Source organism: Lotus japonicus, chromosome 4 (genome assembly GCF_012489685.1).
Source record: "Lotus japonicus ecotype B-129 chromosome 4, LjGifu_v1.2".
Lineage (NCBI taxonomy): Eukaryota > Viridiplantae > Streptophyta > Magnoliopsida > Fabales > Fabaceae > Lotus > Lotus japonicus.
Window position 1 is genome coordinate 65704312 of NC_080044.1, and position 14891 is coordinate 65719202.

Sequence of the window (14891 nt, forward strand, 5' to 3'; positions counted from 1 at the left end):
ATATATTTTGACTTCATGTGACATATATAAAATTATTATAATAATTATATCACTATAAACGTCCCTTCGGGTAGGGGTGCACATGGGTCGGGTAGATGCAATGAACTTATACGATCCAACCCAATTCAATGACAAAAATGCGGGTAGGATTGGACAAACGGGTCAATCTGACAGATTTTATTACGATCCAATCAACTTCGGATTGGATATCAGATTTAATAACAATCCATCCAATCCAACCCGAAATCCAAACAAACAATAATAATATATATTTTTAGTAGTTTTACCTAACATACATGTAAATTTTAAAACCCTTATTTTATTTCATAGTTTCACTTTTTACATTCTTCACTTTTTGTTTTAATTTTATTTGGTATGTCGGATAATGGAGACATTTAAATTCAAAGTGTGATGCCATTGTCGTATTGATTAACTTGATTCTATTGCCGCAATTATTTTTCCTGGTATTTGACTCTATGTCATTTATGTAATACTATTTCATGCTATTTAGTACAATGTTTTGTGTCTTTTTTATGCTATTTGGTACTATAATGTATTTACCAACTTTTTCTATTTGTTTTTTATGTTTTAATTTTTTTCTTTTCAATATTCCAGATTTATTATTATTTTAATATAGTGATCCAATCAACCCATCCGAACCAACCCGAAGATCGTCGGATTGGGTTGGTTCGGGTTCGAAGGTGAAAACTCGCAAAATCCAACCCAACCCAAAAAATTTTGATTGGTTCAAATCCTGATTAATCTATAAATTCATCCAACCCAAACTATATGCACCCCTACCTTCGGGGACATCCGAGAAAAAATTATATCAGTATAAACTTTTTTTTAAAAATAATTTTTTTGTAAAATATAATTATGAAATAAAATATATCAAAGAATATATTATAAATTTATAGAAAAAATTAAAATTCACGTAGCATAGGTGTATTACTACTAGTAAATTTTGCTGGAAAATAACAAACCCGTAGTAGAGTAAGCGTGCTTATGTTTCGCGCGTGCATTCACGCGCCATCCATTTCCCCATTCAACTGTTGTCTGAGCTCGAAGGCGAAGCGCAACTTCTGTCGCTCTTCAATGGCCGCATCCTCTGTTCGAATCGCCGTCGTCGGTGATGTGGTAAACTCTTCTTCACTACTACTGTTCCGATTTGCCAACACAGGCTTCACCTCACTGAAACTTGCTTATTTTTTTTCTGAAGCATGACTTCTGGAACTTCGAACAAGATTCAAAGGCACTTCAGTTCTTGCAGGTACTTTTCTTCATCATACGTATTTCCATTTTTTTTCCTTGTTGATGAATGTTAGAAGTCCCACATTGGCTAGAGATAGAGCATAGATAGCCTTTATAAGGGTAGTGCAAACCTCAACTCTTGAGCTAGCTTTTGTGGTTGAGTATAGGCCTCCTAATTTCTAATAATGAAAAGCTTTTGCATGTATTGATTATATTCTGCTGCCAACTCACATGCTATTTGATTTGTTTCCTTAAATTATCTGCCTCTTTTTCCCTGAATCCGAATTGCCCATTTCACTATGAACCCTAAATAAAATTAATAATGATATTACTTCTTATAAATTTGTGGATCAAAGTTATAATTTTGATTAGGCAATAAAACAAAAAAAAGGAATTGTGAGGCTGTTAGTTTGCATAAGCTGCTATAAAATCTTACATTGTTGTGAAATACAAGTTTCAAGTACTACTGAGGAATATGATTCTTAGTTGATTGTTGTTATTACTTATTAGTTATTACTTTCGCCTTGGATCTTAATTGAGGATTAGTTTTTTTTTTTGCCTTTTGTTTTTGCTTATGCTGAAGTGCTGAACTAGCCCATGCAGGAGGGTTTCTTACTTTCAATTCCCTTAATCACCAAAACTTAATAATAGGTTATTCCGAGTAAGGGCAATTATACATTATCATGCTAGAATGTGGATGAATGCTTCCAGAGTCTACCAGAGATTGCCAAATTGGTCGTATGTGGATAAGCATATTGTCGTTTCATTTTGTGAAGTTTTAACAAAATGCGGATATTCTTAAATTCCTGTTTTCTTCTGCCATTTTTCCATAGCATAAGTAATAGCAGAGAATGGGGTTGGGTTGGGTTGGGCTAGGTTTCTTTCCATGTAAGTCAAAATAATCAAGAAAATTCTTACATCTGGTGTTAAACAGTCCCCTACTTTCCTGTTGTGATCACAAAAGTCAGTGACATCCTATTGCTAACATGAATTGGCTAGCTTCTATTTAAACAGAAATGGTACCAAAGAAAGTTAAATCAGAGTAAAGCTCGTTAGAGATTTGAGAATAAACCAAAAGCTCATAGCCTTTGCTTGGGAACAAAATTAGAAGGGGAACAGTTGAAGCAATAAAGATAAGAGAAGTGAGATGAAAAGTAAAAAATAAAATTTCATCTTTTGATTGGACGAGAGAAAAATTATTTTTGACATTGCATATCCATCCATCATTAATTTATATATTGCGTTGATGTTTTAGAAAAAAAACTATTTAATTTTGTTTGCAATTTTTCTTTTCATTTTTGAGTGATTGATATTGATGGAATTAAGGTCGAATGTTCCTCATTTATATTCCTCCCACATTCAACCTTAACTATATTATCAGATCTCTTTTTCTTGAATTTATGTAAATTTATTTAACAAGAATGGAGATGTATATCTGATCTATCAATCTAATCTATACCTATATTAAACTGCAGGCAGATTTGGTGCTGTTTACAGGCAAGTTTCTTTGTTACGGGTGATCAACCCATTGTATTATGGTGATTTTGCTTAAATGCGGTTATGTGCCTTTGGTTCCTCATGGCCTATTGCCTTATTGTAATTGCTGTGAAAATAGCTGGTGTATACCTCTGAAAACCTGTGTGCATATTGAAAATTGATGCCACTGCATCACTCTGTTTCACATCGGAATAACTCATAAGTATTCCTTGTTTTTTTTATTAGCATTTATAGCACCAGAGATTGGACGAATCAGCATGTTGATGCCTGTCAAGTTTATTTCCTGCTAATTTATCTTGATATATAACTGTTAGTATTTATCATTGTTTACTTCCTTTTTCAACTATTCCATATTGACTTTTGTTAGGTGATTTTGGTGATGAAAATGTTGAAGTCGTTCAGAGTGTTGCAAATCTTGAATTTGCTAAAGCAGTTATATTAGGAAACCATGATTCCTGGTTTACAAATCAGTTTTTGGAAAGGTGGAATTTAAATATTTGTCATGGAATCATTTACTTTCATGTGTGATGAAACTTACTTTCTGGGAAGCTTCATGTTCTTAGATTCTTCATTAAAAAAAATTGTTTGGGGTACAAGGATAATGAACCCTCCCTCCGCAAAAGAAACACACACAAACACACACCCAAACATGCACAAGAGGTTGACAATTCCATCTATCCAATTTTTTTTGAAGTACAAGTTTTGTCAGTATGTTAATTTCATAATTTTTTGAAGTTTGTTTTCTGCCCAGTAGGTGATAGTTGCAACTTGCAAGTGCTGATTTCTTGTCTGATTTTGAACTAACTCTTTGATGTACATGTTAGCGAGAAGGATAAAGTGCAGCTTCAGCTAGAATGGTAAGTTCTAAGGATTTAATTCATTTTGGGAATTCTCTAAAATTATGTGACATTGAGCATGTTCCACATTTTTTATTTCTTCTTTATGGGCTCATTTGGCAGTGAGGATAGGATAATGAAGGAGAGTTGAATAAGAGTATAGTATGAGAAGAGTAGGACAGACTTTTATCCTATCCAATTTTGATGCACACATGATTACAATACAGACAGTATTGTATTACATTTATTATATTATTATGTGGTTGAGGTGGACTACTTAATGGTAGGATAATATATAAATTATAACAACAAGTTATATATAATTTACGAGATTAACTTTAATACATTAATATTTTTTTTACTTTTATAAAATTTGTATATTTTTAAAACTAATGATTTTTGTTTTATAAATTAGTCTTTCTTTCATTATAAAATTTTACATAAGTAGCAAAGTAATTTAACTTAGTAGTTTCTAATGATATATAAGAAAAAATAATTAATTTGAAAAATATATATTATTATAATTAATTAATTTTTTAATTAATTACCCCAGGATAAAATTCACACCAAGCCAATAGAATAGGACAAATGGATAATCAATATGATTTGTATCATATCCTATGATGCAACAGACATAAGATTATAATTGTAAAGGATAAGTCTATCCTATCTCTTTATCTTGCCCACCAAACAAGCCTTATGAATATATGTATGATGCACCACCTAGTGGGAGAAGGCTTTTACTTTTTATCTTTGTTTTATGAGTACTCATGGAAACATATCTGTTGTTATCATCTGATGCTGATATGAATATATAAAGCTATGGGTGAAGTAAAATATTCATAAATATATCAAAGGAAAATGGGCCATTTATCCTAGCCCATTAAAGGTCTAAAGAGATTTTAAGATATCTATGATGACCTTTTTACTGTGCAAGAAACTTTTCAAGAGTAGAGAAGTTACCAATTGCTGAAGAGGAAAGTTAACTACTTTAAAGCCTAAATTAACGCCTCTATTAATTTACTGAAGAGTTCGCTTTTAATGCTGTTAATTATAGTGTATTTGGAAAATATATTTATAACTGAATCTATTTCTGTAAAACTCAGCCTAGGCAAGGAGCATGTGGCTTATCGACGCTTAGACTTCCCTCCATTAAAAGTTAGTGTTGTTGGTGGACGGCCGTTTTCTGCCGGGGGCAAATCACTATTTCGAAAAAAGCTTCTTTCTGCAAGGTGTGTATTATTAGAAAAGCAATTATAGAGAACTCGACTCTCAAATGGCTCAAATGTCTATTTAATGTTTTCAGCTTTCCACCTTTGCTTTTAATGTCTGCAAAAAATTGTTATGTTCACCTCTTTGCTCTAATAATGTGATCACTTTGAAAGAATGTTGTACAATTTTTCCAGTAGTTTGTCATTGTGTTGTCTCTTTATGTGTCTGATGTATTTCTCATATCTAAGCAGCCACCTTGTATATGCTCATTTTATTATCTGTTACTTTAATAAGGCATGAGCTACAGTAAAAGTTGAATTAGATGGTCTTTTATGACTTATCAAGAAGATCATGTTCTGTAAGGTTTTATTTTACCATTACTAAAGTTGCCATTGTAGCTTAAAACCATTTTATCTAAATTGAGCTTTCTCTTAGATATGGAATCAAAGACTTGGATGGGAGTGCTATAAGAATCCAGAAAGCTGCTCTTGGTACACCAGACGATCATTTTCTTATACTTCTTGCACATAATGGACCCACAGGTGCAACATGGCATCTCAAATTTAATATCTGCTCTAGAGTCTAGAGGTGTTACTTTGTCACATCAAATACAAAGAGTGATTGTTTAATTTTAAATTTGTGTAGGCCTTGGTTCTAGTTTGAATGATATATGTGGAAAAGATTGGGAATATGGGAGTCATGGTGATCATGGGGACCCAGGTAATATATGCTTCAAATCTTGGATTGTAATTAAAAATTATTATCCTTTTTAGGTTTTGGCATTCAGATATGCTGCCAACTCCAAGGCCAGATTTTCCTACTAATGCTAAATAATTGGTTCTTTCATTTCAAATGCTTTGTGTACGTTCTTCCTGCTTTCTATCAAATTATAGTAGTGATTCTGCTGACCCTTTTCAGCTTTGGTGGACCTTTACCATTAGATGCTAAATGACATGAAAATAATGTAAGCATAGCAAAAATGGGATACCAATTCTGACCTAGTTTATTATGTTCGTATAACAGATCTAGCTCACGCAATATCCTTGCTTAAAGAGAACAATCAAGTACCTATTCCATTGGTTGTGTTCGGTCACATGCACAAAGAATTGGCACATGGCAATGGCTTTAGGAAAATGATTGCGGTAGGCGCTGACAACACCATATACTTGAATGGGGCCATTGTTCCGAGGGTCAAAAGCTTACGTGATGAAAGTGCTCTCTCATCACCAGACGCAGAAGGTACAACAAGGGCCTTTACCTTAGTTGAGATTTCAGAAGGAAGAGTTGTCAAGGTTGTAGAAAGTTGGATCTCAGTTGTTGAAGGTAGGACCAAGTTAGAAGAAGAGCATATATTATATGAAGGTAACTAGGATCCCGGTCCTCCAAGTTTAAGTTAGGCTTCAGTCACATGGTATTTAATGAATATGATTGCTTTGATACTGATTCCTTCTCTAAATGAATATATACCGTATTTAATGTTAATACAACAGTGTAGAATTGGCACATGCTTTGATACTTATTCCTTTTCTAGATGGTGGTAAAGCAAATATTCAGAGTTCATGTTATTTAATTCCTGTCTAGCAGAGAGGATACCTGTTTCTTTTGCTTGTCCTTGCACATTTGGACACATGTTGAATGATGTGGGTGGGTCTATTGGATTGTCAAGGATGTTCCATTTGCCATGGTAGTGCATATTCTATCTATTATTCTATTTAACCTGACACTGTCTCATGTGATGCCATTTTATCGTCCAACATTTACTTTCTTTTGCTAGCACTGTACCCGGAATCTGCTGTGTCTGGATTAGATCATTTTCACGTTTGCTTTTTTTTTTTTATGGACCCAATGACAATTGATGTGCTTTGGCAGCAGATGGTTATGATCCCATTTGGTCATGAAATGGCTCCCATGACTTTAAGGTCCAGAGTAAAGGACAAAGAGGTCTGGACACTGAAGTTTGACCAAACTTTTAATGATTCGATGCTTGCTGTTTCATCAATTTTTCATTTGATATGTTTAATGTTTCAGTGTGTGTTTAGATCAGCCTTAGCAGAACTGATTCTGGAAAAAAATTGATTCTACCAAAATTGCATATGGTAAACGTGAGTTAAACTGATGTAATTTATGTTTAAAATATGATTTTTGTAGAGGAATGTTATGAAATTCAGTAGTAACATTTCATAATTGATTATGTTCACTACATAAGCAACTATTGTGGTAACCCGGATTCAATTCTTGTGAAATAAATTTTTACTGGTAAAACCAAACATCATTTCAACTGATTAAAATTGATTTTAAGCAAGTAAACTTGATTTTGTTGAATTGATGCTGCTTTCCAAACATGCTCACTCATGAAAGAAATGACCCTTTTCCTAGTCTTCCTTGATTAACCATGCTATTAATATATGATATATTACACGAATACCATGTACTTCCATATCATATAGATTCCTTTTGTCACTATATGCAGTCCTGCATGGCATATGGCACCTCCCTTCCCACTATATAATCTATTTTATAGCTTTGCCATTCTGTAAAAGTGTGCAGTAGTATTATTTGGCTGTCTTTTCTTTCAGAAGCTTTGGTGCACCGAATTCCAAGCAGTCTATGGGCATTTTTTGACTCATCTTGTTCCTTTACAACCATTGGATAACAGAAAATAAAGTGATAAAGTTAATATAAAGTAAGCCTAAGTACCTCTCCTTGTTAACCATTGACATTGATTCTGACCCTGCTAAAAATTGCTTGTGACTTTATTGTTAGAATATGGAGCTCCATTTTATAATTGTGTAGTGAATGTGATAGCAAATGGCCCACCCTCTGTGGTTCATTAATCTATATCTTTCTCCTCATCAATTTGTGAGACCATTAACATAATTCTTTCATTTATTATGATTCCTACTTTTCTATCCTAGAGGTCCCTCCTATTAAAAGATTAGTCTATTAAATTTTTCGTCACCTGCCTATCTAGCTTTACTACTATAAAGCCAACATTTTGGTTTATCTACTATTTATGCTTTTGGAGTCATTTATTTCCTAGTAGCCCAAATTTTTTTTGTCAATGAATGTCATTTTAGTGGCTCAAGCCGTGCCAAACAGCATCTACAACACCACACATATACAAAATAATCACTTGCTCTAAATCTACCGGAAGTTTTGGGAGAGCATTGTTGGGGTTAGGGTTTTTTTATCGAAGGGTTATGATTTGATTTTTTATCGGTTTTTTTGGTCAAACGTGAAATTCATTCAATCAAAGAAGAAGCAACATCGGAGGATAGGATACCCTTAATCTAAAAGGGAAATCCTTTGTCCAAAAAAAAACATAAATCAAAAGAGCAAACTTAGTCCTGAATTCGCAGCCAAGTTGTCAGTTCTACACACATACAACAACGGAAAAAGTGAAAATAGCTAGACAGAAAAACACAATCAGAAAAAATCGAAACCAAATAAGAATGATAACGACCATAGCTCCTCCAAGCATTGAAAACAATTAACCTAGCTGTCTCAAGGACAACATTTTGAAAATCAAGATCCAGAATATAACCATAAACTTGAAGAAAATCAATGTTATATATGAGTGTAAATACAATCATGTTGAAGTAGAATGAGACCGTGTTAAATTTGAAAGTTTAACTAAGAAAATTCTACAATAGATATATAATAACAGGCGAAAGGAAATAGTTCATCCAATTAATAAATATATTATATTTAATTCCGATAGTAAAATTTTTTAATTTTTTTTGAATGAATTCCGATAGTAAAATTACTCTATTTTTATTTTAAGACATTTCTCAAAATGGCAATATTGCACTATGCAAACTTTAAAATAAAATGTGGGTTTTAAGTATATTGTCTAAAGTTAAATTTAAAAATTCTGACTAATTAAGAATAAAATAAGATTTGACTTTTAATTGATATAAGAATTCTAAAGAATAAAATATTATTTATTGAATAGAATAGAACATGCAATATTATTCTTTATTATTCTAATCTATTTCACAAATATTATTAAAGTAAGAGTATCCATCATACATTTTGTCGTTTGATTAAGGTTTCAAATTAAAAAAAATTGACACGGCACTACATTTTTTTATTAGCTATTCATATATTTGAAAAGCTGTGAAATGTCTTTTAGATGTATTAGAAGAGAACTGAGACCTTAATCTTATTTGTAATGTTAGAAAATTGAATACAAAAAACTACCACTTTAAAGAGGATTTTTATTAATTGTTGATGTTGTTTGAGGATTAATCTTTCACAACGTGTGTGTGTATTTTCGGTTAAGGACAAGTGAAGATCTATTTTTTTTGGTACATCGGAAAATAAGTGAAGATCTATTAGATTATTATTAACTAATTAGAAATGAAAATTGAATAATTACCAACTAATCAAATAATTTTGAGTTTCAAAAAAGAAAAAGAAAAAAAAGGTGAAGAGGGAATGTCTGCTCTGCCCTCTACGCTGACATGGCCCCACACCCCACACTTCTTCTTCTGCCACAATTGCCCTCTTTGATCCTCTGCTGTCTTTGACTGAATCTACGCCGTCTATTTATTCTATTCTATTACTTCTGGATCTTCCTTTTCCTCTCCATCTTCTTATCCATTTTTTGGAATTAGGAGGGGAAAAACGTGATGAAAAACGAAATAGAAGAAAAACAAAATAAAAAATTTAGATGATTCAAAGAAGAAGTACAAGAAGAGTAACTCAAAGAAAATGTGAGTAATTTGACAAATTTTATAATGACATTGATTCATACCAGAAGAGTTTATTCAATATGATGATTTATTTTATCTTTTAAAATAAGTAGTCTCGTTTTAGAGGAGCCGAAGCTTAAATGGATATGAAAATTTTTGGTAGTGAGTGATGCTATGGTGCACGATACGACTCAATATTTCTATGAGTAACAAATTAGGTTTTTAAAATAAAAAAATCAGTAAATTTAAATATATAGTCGTGCCTTGTCGTGTGATCAATTTTGTTGTGTCATCTAGCAATTTTGGTAGTATATATATGTGTGTCATATGTATTTTCTTTCTTGTATTGTCTATCAATCCAAATAAACAAATACTTTTTCTCCTTTTAGATAGCCGCAATTATAATTGTCGGTAAATGTTTCATCTAATGTAAAATGACGCTAAAGTGTATAAATTAAAGTCAGTCTAGGTGTGTTTATTTTCCGTCGGGAAGGTCCCCAATGTATATTCGCACAAACTACGAAACATACAAGTCAACCGAACCAATGAGATGAATGAGAATGTGCTTTTACTTTTTACCGAGTGAATAACAAACCCACAAATAAAACCAATGCTAACTATAATACATTATTCTCAGTTGAAGTTTCAAGTGTGTTGAATCAACTTAAAGTCAGCTAAACCGACACTAATATAGAATCAACCTGAAATGTTGATATTCAAACATTAACATCAAACCATTTAATATGAGTGATGCCAATTTTAAGCCAATGCTAAATCAACTATAGTGTTAGGATATAGCTCATTAGTATATTGAATTCTTACAAAATGCTTGTCATATGAATATCCCTTCATCTAAGATGATAGATAATTGTTGCTTTAAAAAACCCACTGGAATGCATAGTTTATTATTCAAATGTTAACAAATGAAAATTCAATTAAAATCCAAAATACTAATCATTAAATTTTGACATCACATTGTTAAAATCAAAACCAATAAATTGACAAAGACACCATGTATATCATGATCATAAAATACACAAGTTAGGTGAGTATTTGATGTATATCATTGAATTCATATTTTTTGCCATGTCACTTTTAATAATAAATTTTTGTATAAAATAACATTTTCATTTTACAAATGTGTCAAATAAATTTGAAGACCGATTAATACAACCGGTAGATAGCTGAGTTCCACAAGCATTTAGTTTAGAATTCGATTCCTGAAAATGTCTTAGGGAAAAATTTGTCAGGAAAGACCTATCAATATAATCTACGAGTTTTAAGAAGATTAGTTGCATAACTGTCGGCGATGTCGGGTGTGGGATATGTTAGAGAAATAAAGAGTATGAAGGTGAAGGGGTGAGAGAGAAGAAGAAAGATGAATGGTCCTGTCCTGCCAGCAGAATTTCCAGCTCACCCGCTTAGGCCGGATCCATTTTCTACCGTTCTCTTCTCTTCTTCACTTTCTCTTCGTTTTCCTCACAAACACCACCCACTTTCTCTCTCGATTCAATTCCATTTCACCAACACCAACACCACCTTTCCATCATCCCAAGTAACACACACACAACTCTGCAACAATTTGCATCATCATCACCAATAACACACAAACAACTCTACAAAAAATTTCACAAAATCCTCATCTGGGTATCACCGTTTTGGTTCATGCTGCACAAACCAGAATCTGGGTTTGTGCGTTGTGTGTAAATGGGCAATGTCACAGGAACAGTGGCTGCGAAATTCGCGTTTTTCCCGCCAGAGCCACCCACCTACGACGTTTACAGGGAGCAAGACGGCACGGCGGTGTTCTCCGGCATCACCGCCGACAAAAACGTCGACGTTCACGTCCTTGAAACGAAGGGTGGGAACAGGGTCGTTGCCACGTTCTGGAAACACCCTTTTGCGAGGTTTACCTTCTTGTACTCCCATGGCAATGCCGCTGACTTGGGTCAGATGCATGACCTCTTCATCGAGCTCAGAGCTCACCTTCGTGTCAATATCATGAGGTTTTTTCTTCTACCCTTTTTGGCTTTCTTCCTGTTATGCACAATTTTCATTTCTCTTGTTTTGTTTTTCCAATTTGTTCTTGTTTTTGCTTAGTGTTGCATGTATGGAATGGAAATTGCAGTTTGGAACTGGTTGTTTATGTATGTTGTAGGCACTTGTGGGTTTATTCAATTGTGATTTGCTTTGTAGGAATTAGGAAAACTCATGCATGGCATAATATATTTGATTCCCTTTTATCTTGGATGCTTTATTCAAAACAAAAATGAAATTTTTGCTTTATACTGTTTATTTTGCTAGGATAGGTGATTTTTATAAAAGGGTTTTGAAGTGTAAACAAAAGCCCTTTTCTAAATATTTCTTGGAACTTTGTGTTGTATTTGCAGTTATGACTATTCAGGATATGGAGCTTCTACAGGTAAGGTGAGTAACTCATCAAATTTCTCTTTACTCTTTTTACTGTTACCAAAGAAAAATAATTCATGAGGCCCCCCTTTTAATATTTTGAGGCTTGGAGTGTATGTGTCATTAGGGGATCAGGATCCTCTCAGGTGGAAACTTACTCATGGTCTTTCATTTGATTAAGAATTTGTGTCTATCTCTCTTCATACCTATTGAATAGTGGGCCCGTCTGAGTATTTATGAAAAGAGAGACAAACATAATGTTTCAATTGACATTGTTATGATATGAGACAATCCTGATCCGTCATGAAAGGATGATATAGAGAAGCCAGAATATCGATTTCTGTTTGAATTTTGTTATTCTCAAAGTCAATATATCTGCCAATCTAACTGATGTCTTATGTGTGATCTTCTCTCCAACTGTGACAGCCATCAGAGTTGAACACCTATTATGACATAGAGGCTGTATATAATTGTTTGAAGAACGAATATAAACTTAAGCAAGAAGATTTAATTTTGTACGGTCAATCGGTTGGAAGTGGCCCCACGCTACACTTGGCTTCTAAATTGCAGAGGTTGAGAGGTGTTGTGCTCCACAGTGCCATCCTTTCAGGATTAAGGGTCTTGTACCCTGTCAAGATGACATTTTGGTTTGATATATACAAAGTAAGTTTGGTCTGAGTGTTCTTCATGATGTAAGCTTGATAACATACTTTATTGAAATCTTTAGCACTCAGTTTTGTAGTAACAAAATTCTTTTATCGTTTCAGAATCTTGACAAGATTCGGCATGTCAACTGTCCAGTATTTGTTATACATGTAAGTATCCATCTATGTATAAAATCTGTTTCGGCAACTATGTTTCTTCTTATGCTTAAAGGGTTGAACAGATTATTTTTTATGCTTCTTTCTGTGGTGATTATTCTGTAAGTTCTTATTTTGCTCGCTTCATTCATACGGAGGATTATCTGAGCCCTGAAAATAATATAAAAGAATTAGTAAAAGAACATTGCAGACTATGCAGATTGATTTGTCATTCATTTACTTAAAATGCACATTATAAAAAAAAAAGATTGCAACTGTTCAATGATCTGACTGTTTCATTGTATAAGTTAAAAATAGTAAATTGTTGAAAGTACTGAGAGATTCTGAGATTGTTAACATTATTAGGTTATTTCATTTTCAGGAGGCTTATTAGGTAGGACTTTTACTATTGTGATTTTCTTCCACTTGCAAGAAAGATGCCATAAGAATAAAGAGTGTCACTGTTTAGGATCCTGGTGGTCTTTGCAAACTTTGCATACAAATAGTATATAGTTTTCTTTCATCAACAAGTATAGGAATATTTTTAACACATATTTTTGTTGCATTATACTTTTCCACCTGTTTGCAAAAAAAAAAAAATCTTCACATTATATAGCCAAATTGGTAAAATTGTGTCAATCTGTTCACTTTAGCAGCAATTACTGCATCAAAGTGGAAATATAGACTTTAAGTTCTAGAGTAAATACTGAAATGACGAACACTGAAGACAGCAATTGATATCATTTTCTGTTTTCACAGAATATTACTTATCTTTGCATGTTGGCAAATGATTGCAAGAGCAATCTACAATTCAAATATTGATATAAAACGTGTAAATGATTTTCTATCTGTGTGTATTTAGCGGAAGGTTGATGATTATTGCGGAGATTTCAGAATATCAATACACCTTTACATTTCTTTTACTTGCTGTTGACCTATTTTCTCTTCCATCATATAAGACCAATGAGCATATAGCATAGTAGTCATCATTGCAAATGGAGGCAATTCTGAGGATTAGAATTATGATTATTTTCTTCAACTATTATGTTGCGAAGCGTTACCTTGTGTCATTTTTCATGAATTTGATACTTTAAAAGTTTACAGTCCATAGAAAACAGCTTAGCTGACATGGATAGTCTTTTTGATGAACTGATACAAATCCCTTTGTTTCTTGTAATGAATTGTGTGCAGGGAACAAATGATGACATTGTTGACTTGTCTCATGGAAAACGATTGTGGGAGCTCTCCAAGGAAAAATATGATCCCTTGTGGGTTAAGGGTGGGGGTCATTGCAACCTAGAAACTTTCCCGGAGTACCTCAAGTACTTGCGCAAGTTCATCAATGCGATGGAGAAACTTGCAATCACAAGACCGACAAACAAACAACTCACTCAAAATCCTAGTATTACTGAAGCCAGACATAACAAATGCTTAAGATTTGGCAAAAAAGTAACTTAATCTTTTTAAGGTTTTGGATGTGAGGAACCAGAGTCATGGTTTCATCAAAGGCTGAGCTCAACTGCAGGTACGTGTGCCACTTCGTTCGTAGATTAATGATTTGGCTGCCAATTGAAGGATGTCTAAGACCCTAACCTTAAAGAGTGTCTCTGATCCAAATCCTGTTGAGGTAGCTATAGCCTTATTTAGGTGGAGAGTTCCGAGTGGTGTTTGCCTGGTTAATTATAATGTACTCTATTCGAATTTCTGGCAAAGTTGTTGAGTTTATGCATAGTTCATCATTCTCGGGAAAAAGTTTCTGTTTCTTAGTTTTACCTCTACTAGATGTTTCCTATCTCTGCAAATTATGTATGTAATACAGGCACCAAGATAGTCATTTTAAGGTGGACAACTAAGACTGTTTGGATACAGGTCGGCGGTCGGTACCCGAAGGGAACTTTTCTTATAAATTGTGATGGAAATTCATTTACGATAAACATTGATATTCAAATTCAAACACACATTATGTAGCGTTTTAAATCAACAAGGAACAATGTTGGATTGGATGTTAGCTGCAATATAACAAGACATAAATCTATGACTGAGTGGTTAAAAAGGCTTAAATACTTGATTCAGATTTCTGGCAAAGTTGTCGAGTTTATGCATATCTCATCATTCTCCGAAAAGAGACTGCATTTTAGTTTTTACCTCTGCATGATGTTTTGTATCTCTCGGCAAATTATATTAATAAC

General features: G+C 33.3%; 2 protein-coding genes across 2 annotated transcripts; both read left to right on the top strand.

Annotated features, from left to right (window-relative positions):
- The first annotated feature begins 977 nt into the window (after window positions 1-977).
- On the top strand, window positions 978-6517 carry LOC130714560 (uncharacterized). The gene is made up of 9 exons (XM_057564466.1): window positions 978-1137; window positions 1220-1270; window positions 2727-2748; window positions 3116-3230; window positions 3573-3605; window positions 4691-4816; window positions 5232-5338; window positions 5442-5516; window positions 5820-6517. Exons 1-9 carry the CDS (start codon window positions 1006-1008, stop codon window positions 6164-6166), a joined length of 1008 nt encoding a protein of 335 aa, XP_057420449.1. The 5' UTR covers window positions 978-1005; the 3' UTR covers window positions 6167-6517.
- Window positions 6518-10785: 4268 nt separating this feature from the next.
- On the top strand, window positions 10786-14710 carry LOC130714315 (uncharacterized). The gene is made up of 5 exons (XM_057564219.1): window positions 10786-11499; window positions 11884-11920; window positions 12329-12565; window positions 12670-12717; window positions 13894-14710. Exons 1-5 carry the CDS (start codon window positions 11201-11203, stop codon window positions 14158-14160), a joined length of 888 nt encoding a protein of 295 aa, XP_057420202.1. The 5' UTR covers window positions 10786-11200; the 3' UTR covers window positions 14161-14710.
- Window positions 14711-14891: the final 181 nt, after the last annotated feature.

What these genes read in the sequence shown, in the direction of transcription:
- LOC130714560 (XM_057564466.1), top strand. Translation starts at nt 1,006, where the DNA reads ATGTTTCGCGCGTGCATTCACGCGCCATCCATTTCCCCATTCAACTGT. An exon ending in TCGCCGTCGTCGGTGATGTG is followed by an intron (nt 1,138 to 1,219) that starts GTAAACTCTTCT and finishes TTTTTTCTGAAG; the next exon opens with CATGACTTCTGGAACTTCGA. An exon ending in AGGCACTTCAGTTCTTGCAG is followed by an intron (nt 1,271 to 2,726) that starts GTACTTTTCTTC and finishes ATTAAACTGCAG; the next exon opens with GCAGATTTGGTGCTGTTTAC.
- LOC130714315 (XM_057564219.1), top strand. Translation starts at nt 11,201, where the DNA reads ATGGGCAATGTCACAGGAACAGTGGCTGCGAAATTCGCGTTTTTCCCG. An exon ending in CTTCGTGTCAATATCATGAG is followed by an intron (nt 11,500 to 11,883) that starts GTTTTTTCTTCT and finishes TTGTATTTGCAG; the next exon opens with TTATGACTATTCAGGATATG. An exon ending in GTCCAGTATTTGTTATACAT is followed by an intron (nt 12,718 to 13,893) that starts GTAAGTATCCAT and finishes AATTGTGTGCAG; the next exon opens with GGAACAAATGATGACATTGT.